The 9,648-nt window shown below is 37.0% G+C and overlaps 1 protein-coding gene across 2 annotated transcripts in view; it reads left to right on the top strand.

The window, feature by feature from the left end:
- The window catches only part of LOC107567796 (rho guanine nucleotide exchange factor 7-like), a 28,640-nt gene that overhangs the window by 3,858 nt on the left and 15,134 nt on the right, over positions 1 to 9,648 (top strand). For both annotated transcript variants that reach the window (XM_016253560.1, XM_016253561.1), the window contains exons 3-5: positions 7,463 to 7,547; positions 8,736 to 8,869; positions 9,109 to 9,310. In XM_016253560.1, the coding sequence (XP_016109046.1) occupies positions 7,463 to 7,547; positions 8,736 to 8,869; positions 9,109 to 9,310 (421 nt within the window). The remainder of the gene's footprint in view (positions 1 to 7,462; positions 7,548 to 8,735; positions 8,870 to 9,108; positions 9,311 to 9,648) is intronic.

The raw sequence follows: 9,648 nt of genomic DNA on the forward strand, positions 1-9,648 counted from the left end.
CTCTACAGGACACCGGCCCTTCAGGACCGAGTTTGGGCACCCCTGCTCTAAAGTCTAGCGCTGGCTGTGTAGTGAATTGCATTCAGATCTTATGTGATGGCAGCATGTTATTTTGAAAGTGACGCTTTTCTCAACAACTGCTGTTATGTCAGTGAAAGCTGTTTTAAATTTTTGAATGTCACATTTTTTTGTCCCTCTTAACGGTTTTTGGGAAATCTGAGAGTGATTTTTCTTCACAAACACTTCTGTGCTTGTTAACGTTTGCCAGCGTGATGGTGTAACTGAGATCTTTCTGCTCACAGGGGTGCTGTGTGCGTATGTTGCTCTGTGAGGCATTTGTTGCTCTATATGAGTTCTGTTGTGTAGGACGGTTACGGTTCTGTGTGTTTGTGAGTTTCAGGAGTGCCAGTGTCTTCGGTTCTTCTGGCCAGCTGTGAGAGGTTCAGACAAGCCCTCTATTGTGGTGAATGGAGTTGTGTGTTTGAATGGGTAGAGCTGCCAGCTCATTAATGGTGCTGTGGGGTTTGGCACAGGCCAGAATGAAGAGAGGCACTCCACACTAAAACTGCTTTTTCAAATGGCATGTTTGGATGACTGGTTTAAAGAGAGAGAGCAGGAGGGAATTTAATTCCACTGCAGTGATGGCAGATGATGTAATGTAGACTTAGATGTGTGTAGGGATGCACCGATATGAAAATTTTGGCCGATACCGATAACCGATTATTCTTTATTTTTGAAAGCCGATAACCGATATGTTGGCCGATAAATCTATATCCAAATTGTTATATACTTTTTGAGAGCCTGATTACAAAATCCCAAACACTTCAACATAAGCAGCCTAGTTTGAACGGTGTACGTTTTAAAAATATTTTTACTCTCCCATTACCAAATTTAGTCATAAAAAAGTCTTACAAATAAATAAAATAATGCATAAATAATGCAAACAAGTCACTGGACATCATTACACGTGTAAAGAATCAAAATGAATGCGCCATAGATCAATAAAACGGAATAGCCTCTGCACGGACAATAATTAAATGATTTTAATTACTAAACCATATTGTTGATGAAAATAATAAGAGAAAAATACAAGTGGTTGTTGTTATTAATAATGTATCGATGATTTTGAAAAAGTAACAAATTAATACCACTGTTTTAAATAGCAGCCGTTGAGCTGCGCGTGCTGAAGCTGAAGAGCTGAATGAACATGGTAAACTGAAGCGTTTTGCTGGCAGCTTATTTAACTCAAGGAAATGCATCCTGAGATTAATATTAATACAACATAAACATAATATTACAACTTATATATGTACAAAATGATGCAGTTATTGCGTGCTATAGTCAGAATGTGTGATCCTGTTGTGGATGCGCTCTTCCCATATCAACGCGCTGAAACACGGCAACTAAACCCATAGAATTCACAACGTTTTATTATAATAATGTTCTCATTAGAATTTTATATACACGACATTCCCAATCATAGTTATTAATGTTGTGCACTGCTGTTTGAGTTTATCACCGGTAAACTGAAGCGCTCTTTTTAACTTAACCAAACGCATTCTATATGAGATAAATCAGATATACATCAAATAAACACAATATTACAACGTACAATTGCACAAAAGGCTGCAAACGAACAGTGCGCATCTGAAGTGTCTCTGAAGGAAATAATGCATTATTTATCGGCTTTAAGATATCGGCCAAATTTTCTTATCAGGCCGATACCGATAACAGAAAAAATTAGCATTTATCGGCCGATACCGATATGGTGGCTGATATATCGTGCATCCCTAGATGTGTGTGATGATTGTTGATGGTGCTTGAGTGTTGGGGACTGGACTTTAGGACTGTATCAAGTACTGAATATTAATGAAATGTCTTTGTGTCTCTTTTTTGAGAGGTACATTGGAGCAAATAAACACCGTTCTCTTAATTCACTGATAGGAGAAAGTTGCTTTCATGAGTTCCTGATCAGTTCAAAATCATTGTTGACTTTGTTTAGATTGCTACATTGCCATTGGGCAAAAATGTCAAATTCTAGTCTTCAATGGCACATGATTCTTCAGAAATCATTCTAATATGCTGATTTTGTGCTCAAGAAGCTTTTCTTATAATGTAAAAATATAAAAATATTTTTGTGGAAACCCTGATACATTTTTCAGGATCATTTATTTATTTAGGTGAATCGAACGTTCAAAAAGAACTGCATTTATCTGAAATAGAAATCTTTGAAAGTCCTTGCTAAATTAAAATGTATTTATTTTTAAAATGAAATATCTTCCTTAAAATTTTGAACAGTAATGTAAGTGTATTCAGGGGCGGACTTACCCATTAGGCAAAGGTAGGCGACCGCCTTGGGCCCCCAAAAGCCAAGGGCCCCCTAAATATAGGATATATAGGATATTCGCATTAAGCGTGGACACGCGGATGGTTGCTGTTTACGGTGTTTATTTCTACAACAACCGTCCGAGTCAGTGGCGCCTGCAGGTGTACGGCTGTACGCACTGTGAGTACCATGAGCGCTCAGACTGATCTGAGATTTCCCCCGCAAACATTCAGCAGTTATTATAGGCCTGTGTGTCCCATATTTCTGTCGACTGAACCCATGCCGTTAATTATGAATTTATCAGTCTTTTGCATGCCAAAGTCAATTTCTGCATAGAAATATTATGCCAAATAGAAGCAGAAAATCGTGCTATACGCACTTTCATGAGATCGGGTTAGCCTACAACAATGAATTTGTTGGCTATTGTACAAATGGGAATGCAACGAATTCATGACAATGTTTACATTAAAGCTACCCGTAAAATGTATAGTGAAAAGTACTTTAAAAGCGTCTGGAATGCAACAGAGTAATTTTAAAGCTGTTTTTTAAAACATTTGCTGCATGGATAAAAAATATAAATAATTAACATATCATACAAAATTGCGTTGCAGCAAATCCTTTACATTTTAAGGTATTCAGAACAGAGCAACATAAAAATCTGAAAAAGCAGCTATACAATTATAGGACAAAGTTTTACATATATGCCATTATAATTAGTGTTTTATTTTTTTAACTGTACGGAATTATAAAATAAAACGCAAATTATAATCGGGCCTTCCATCAATTATAGTGATGAAAAAATGACTCGCCATCTCCTAATTGAATGTGCCTTTAGAGAGAAATGCACGGATTACATAATGAAAGAGTTTATTTTATTAGGAGTCTATTTTCGATTTGAATTATTTCGTTTTAAAGTAGAAATATAAAGCATCATTAAAGTTCATCATTGTGAAGCGCTCCTGTTCAAGCCTGAGACGGCAGAAAGCGTTTGTTTTCTTTATTTTATAAAATCACAACGTTTTGTTGATATTGTGAGTGGACTCAAATAAAACTAGACCCTTTACAGTTTAGAAAGATGTATTACTCTTATGAGCAAAAATGACTGCGTATTTTAAGTTTTCCACTGTTAGAAAAAAATGCAAGTGATGGCACTGGTGCCTCCATGTCCTGCAGAGCTTCAGCTTCCACTCCTCCGCAAATGATTGGATATGCACATTTATATAGGTTAAACATTTAAACTAACATTGTGATATACTTGAACTGTTTTATATATAGATTTTATTTTAGGCAAGTCCTGATGATTTGAGATGGCTAAATTGATCAAACATAGGCTATAGGCTAATTCACTGTCTGCCGCTGGCCTTTACTTAAAAAAACAAAAAAAAATCACTTTTAACAAACAAAAAATACTCTAAATGTTTTTCTAAATTTACTTTATAAAAAAACTAAACGAAATATAATCACTTTTCCGTTACATACAAAATTGAACTATTTTAATAGCTGAAACAGTAGTATAAGCTTTTTTGGGGAAAAGTCGGGCTAGGGCCTATATTTGAGACCCGTGCAGGGCTTTAGGAAAAGACGGGCTAGGGCCTATATTTGAGACCCGTGCAGGGCTCTAATCCACTTCATCCAACGCTGTTTTGTTCTCATCTGTGAGCATGCTCTTGACATGTATTATAGGTGTGTAAATGTATAATTGCCTTTTCATTCTTTTTTCAGTTTTATTTAAATTTGTATTTAAACCAACTCAAAATAAATGTATTTTAAAGTTTAGAATTAGACAGCCTTTGCACACAGGCTTACGCTGAAAACAACAAAATGGAACCTCAAGGTTGATCTAGGAAAATGTGTGCAAATGTATAGGGCCCCATTCCTATATTTTGCCTGGGGCCCCCAATTCACTAAATCTACCCCTGAGTGTATTTATTTATAAAATTAAACAAAATTTCTCTATAATTGCATGTATGCACGAGAAAAAATAGTTGGGATCAAAGTTACAGGTTACTTCTAAGACAACATGACATTCAAATTAACCCAGTTTACTTTCCTAATACATGATAAAAATCAAGTGTATCACTTGAAAATACTTCGTGTTTTGGCAGTAAAATGGGAAATGGCAAACACCATTCCAAAAATGACACATTTTTTAAATGTTAAAATAGCCTGCTTCCTAACTGTACAGAGAAAACAAGAAGTAAACCATTTATATGTTGATTTCCCCAAAAGATATGTGACCCTGGACCACAAAACCAGTCTTAAGTCGCTGGGGTATATTTGTAGCAATAGCCAAAAATACATTGTATGGGTCAAAATTATTGATTTTTCTTTTATGCCAAAAATTATGGGGATATTAAGTAAAGATCATGTTCTATGAAGATATTTAGTAAATGTCCTACTGTAAATATATCAAAGCTTAATTTTTGATTAGTAATATGCATTGCTAAGAACTTAATTTGGACAACTTTAAAGGCGATTTTCTCAATATTTAGATTCCAGATTTTCAAATAGTTGTATCTCGGCCAAATATGGTCCTAACAAACCATACATCAGTGGAAAGCTTATTTATTCAACTTTCAGATGATGTATAAATTGTGGTCCAGAGTCACATATGGTTTCCTAAATTATAATCATCATAGTAGAATGCAAATGAGCTGATCCACCAGGAGACATTTGGTGTATAGACACAAATCCAGGACCACTTTACTTCTCCATCTCATTGCCTGTATCGTTTGAAGAGTTCAAATCAAGCTGGTGTCCGATCAGGCCAGTTTGGGTTTGCTTGGTATGAGCTTATGTGTCCAGATGGCCCAGAGAGCAGCAGGTAGTCTGAGAGCCAGAAGCTCACACACACAAACACAGCATTGCCCAAGCTTAGCAAAACTACTTTCTTATATTCCCTCAGTGAAGCAGACTCATTTTATAGAGAATCTGTGATCATCATAAATTTCTGTAGGTTTCTGTGACTAGAAATTTGGTCTGTCACAAAGAGATGAAATTAACCCTATATGCAAGAGTTTCTCTAATGTTGCTTATTCTGCAGAATATGTCCATATTTTTTATGAATGATTGTTACTGTTCTGCTGTTTGCATATGGCCTCTGGATTTGCATATTTAGCATTACATGACTTGAGTTACAATCCTTCCTCTGCTAAAACTGTCCATCCAAGTTTGATATATAGACCTAAAGCTTTCACCATGCTTAATGCTTGGGTCAGCATCACTCATCATATTGATCCCTTGATGCATTTCATTTCAATGCATACGTTTAAATATGATGATTTGAAACCTTTCTTATTATTATTAATGTTGAAACCATGATAATGTAGTGTTGCTCATGATACATTTTTACATTTCTTTGAATAGAAAGTTTAAAAGAACAGCAGTTATTTGAAATACTAAGTGAAATCTTTTGTAACATTATAAGGGCAAGATTCACTAACAGCTTGCACCAGCGCAAACCATCTTTTGGAGTTAAAATAGTACTGTCAGGATTTACTAAAACGTGCAGTGAAGCATTAATGCTGAAAAGGCGTGGACACAGTTATTTTTGCGCTTGACCTTATTGAATATGCATTTGTAGGAGCTTCCCTTTCAGACACAAAATTTATGGGAGGAGAGTATTAAAATGAATCACTCAATGTGATTTACTAACTTTTGCGCTCGTCAAAGTACTGATATTTGCGCCATTATGTAATGCTCAAAAAATGCATAACAAACTATTTTACGCCTGTGTCGTAAGTAGATCAGCCGCACGTGATAAGCATCAGCTCTGCTTATTTGCGACTAGACTAATTTGCGCTGCTCTTGGTAGATTGTTTTGGTCGATATGTAAATGAGATGTTGCGTCTGTGTTCTTTAATTTGCGTGATGTCAGTAAATCACCCACAGAAATTTCCACGCCCATCGGCGCTGTTTGGAATTACGCTCTCGCGCTAATTTGCTCTGTTTAGTAAATCTTAGAGATCCACCGATTGCAATTTTCTTGGCCGATTCCGATTTCCGATTTTTCGTTAGTGTGATCTGCCGATACCGATTTTTGCCGATTCCAATTTTCTTTCTAAGAACTATAATTGTCAGCATATACAAACAAAAATGTACTTTTCTTCAACGCAAAGTTTTATTTTAATAAAAAAACACAAGTTCTTCATTGTAAAAATTAAATACAGATTAATGCCTAAATTAAAGTTATAAAACGTATTCAGTCAAGAGCAGAAAATTATTTTCTTTGTCTTTTGTTCTTTGATTAACATGACAGACAGCAGCAGGAATATTGGACTGCGGTCCATTTAAGAGTTTATCCACGGACCAAATATACTGTTACACAACATGCGTTCTCTTTCTCAACTATTTAACATTCCAAAACTGACTGTGTTTAACTGGATACTCGCCAAGACGGGCATTTTGACATAATTTTGTATGTATTTTAATGTTTTAGCGCAGTTAGCCACTCATTTTGGTATTTGTGGCTCACAAGCTGTTTGAGACTGAGCGCGGATTGTGCGCTCCACTAATATAGATCAGTGGTGGTGCGCGGGCGTTTGATATAAGTGCGAAACCTGCGGGAATTACTAAAATAATGCGCAATACAAGCACTATTTAACCGGAGCGAATGAGACATGTGTGTGAGAGAGAAGGGGTCGTCGGAGAGAAGAGAGTGAGAATGCGCGGCTGACGTTATTGCCTGTGCCGCTGGTAACAAAACGGATCGGCTCGAAATCGGAAAGAAGTGAGACTGACCAGCCGATCATGAGGAAAATCGGCCGATTCCAATCCCTGGCTGATCAATCGGTGCATCTCTAGTAAATCTGGCTCTTAAAAGTCCTTACTGTCACTTTTAGTCAGTTTCATGTGTAATTTAAAAACCCTTTCTGACCATAAACTTTTGAATGGTATGTTATGAATCAAGTCCACCTTATATTGCAGATTGAAAAACAGTATTTATCCTTTTGGGACAGTATTTATCCTTAAGGCATGGGGGGATTATGATTTATGATTTTGTGCATCAAACCAAAACATGCTAATCTAAAATGTAATTTCTTTTTGTATAGGATTATCTGAGAGTAGCAGATCCAAATCCTTTTTTCTCACTTTATATTTGAGCTCATGCACGTCTCTGTTTTTGTCCCTCTGCAGGTATTTGAGGCCAATGACTTGCTTCAGGGCCAGAACTTCTCCAAGGTCTTGAATTGTTTGGTTGCACTCAACAAAGCAACTTCAGGTGAGATGCATCTGAAACACCTGTGTTATCAGTGCTGTTTATGATAAAATCATAGAGGCATTTAGTTTATTAACAGCATGGAGTACAGTATTTACTCGGAAGTGAGCTAAACCTGACATAATTGACCCTTCGCAAAACCTCGCCCTCCTTAGTTACTGTTGCTATGTCCGACAAGCCATGCCGCTCTCACTCTACACCATGTTCTCACACAGTAAAAAATACATTGCGGATTAAAGAGGAAACGGACAACATGCCGACAGACAAGACAGAGCAGGTTACTTTTGGTATGAAACATACCTTTCAAATTTTGTCCTTTTTTTAAGAAATTCAAGCAATAAATACCATTTTGTGGCTCTTTAATGTGTTGTGACAGATCACTGTAGTGCCTCATTTCAAGCGGCACACATGAACCGATCGTCTTTTCATATTTGCTTAAAGCACGAAATTAACATGAATGAACATCAGAAGGTTTTTTTTTTTCAACTGCGGAAAGACGTCAATACACACCATTTTTCAAGTTTAAGTCCACAGAAGTTAATCTACCCTCCTGTCTGATTTGTTTGTTGGACAAGATGGCAGATTCAGCGTTATGGTTGGTCAGATCGCCTGTCGTTTAAGCTCTTTACGAAGGGTCAATTACCCAAAGCCTTTTTTTGGGGGATGTCATCATTTGTAAAAACAGCATTAATATATAAAATAAGTGCATGTTTTTGTAAAAATGCAGAACGTTTTTTGAAGTGATAGTTCTCCCAAAAATAAAAATCTTGTTATCATTTACTCACCCTCCACTTGTTCCAAACCTGTATGAGTGTCTTTCTTCTGTTGACCACAAAAGAATGTTGATAACTGAACAGTATTCCTCAATTGTAAGTCGCTTTGGATAAAAGCGTCTGCTAAATGAATAAATGTAAATGTTGCTGGTAGCCATTGACTTCCAAGTATTTTTATACTACATAAGTCAATGGCTACCAGCAACCGTTTGTTTCCCAACATTCTTCAAAATATCATCTTTTGTGTTTATCTAGTTTTTCATTTTTGAATGACCTATCCCTTTAAGATTAGGGTTAGGTTATATTATCTATGTCTAGCTGTATATGAAGCCAATAGAATGGAATGTCCCAATTTAGATTGCTCCGTAAACGTGTGTGTGCTTGGTCTGTTTTGTTGATGAGTGTTTTTTGGTTGTAGAGTCCGGTGGTGAGAGTAATTCTGTGTGTTCTCGTCACTCGTCTTCTCTGCGGATCAAGTCCTTTGACTCGACCAACTGTTTGTCCACTCACAGGAGATCATCCAGACTCAAGTACAACCAGTACCGCAGTCTGGTGAGCATCACAATCACTTCACACCCTGATGTAGAATAAAAAAGGCTTCTTTTAAACCACTGGAAAAGAGACTGAAGTGATTTTAAGAATAATTGTCAAAGGTACTATTCAGTTCTTTGTGTGTAAAACCTTTTTGAGTTCACAAACTACTTGGCACACCTGTAATTTGAGTCCTCAGGCAACTATGAAAGAGAAGCTGGAACAAATTCTCTCTGTATTTTTTCTGTCGTTCTCTGTAGGACATGTCTGAAAACAGTGCCCCTCAGGTGCTGGTGAAAGCACGCTTTAACTTCCAGCAGACCAATGAGGATGAGCTGTCCTTCGATAAGGGTGACATCATCCAGGTGACACGGCAGGAAGTGGGCGGCTGGTGGGAGGGGTCTCTCAACGGCAAAACCGGCTGGTTTCCTAGCAACTATGTCAAAGAGATCAAAGGCTCTGGTTTGTATTGGCCACTTGAAACTTTGAAAAATGTAGCTGCAGAAGTGAAACCCTGACAAACTCTTGTAGGAAGAGAACTGATCTAAAATCCTGCAAGAACAGACAAGCAAAGTGAACTAGAGGGTTTGGTCTTACTCGTACTCCTCTCATAGACTGCCAAGAAAAGCAGAAGACATGAAGTTTTGTAGACCCCGTTTACCTGCTGACTTTCTTCTGTGCCCTAGTGTTACCATAATATTTTCATAAAAGACCTGCTGAGTATGTGTATAGATCAGAAAAGTGCTGCATGTTAGGCTGTCAACACTTTAGACAGCTTAAAAATTAAAAAAAAAAAAATT

Source organism: Sinocyclocheilus grahami, unplaced genomic scaffold, assembly GCF_001515645.1.
Source record: "Sinocyclocheilus grahami isolate Dianchi unplaced genomic scaffold, SAMN03320097.WGS_v1.1 scaffold1188.1, whole genome shotgun sequence".
Classification (NCBI taxonomy): domain Eukaryota; kingdom Metazoa; phylum Chordata; class Actinopteri; order Cypriniformes; family Cyprinidae; genus Sinocyclocheilus; species Sinocyclocheilus grahami.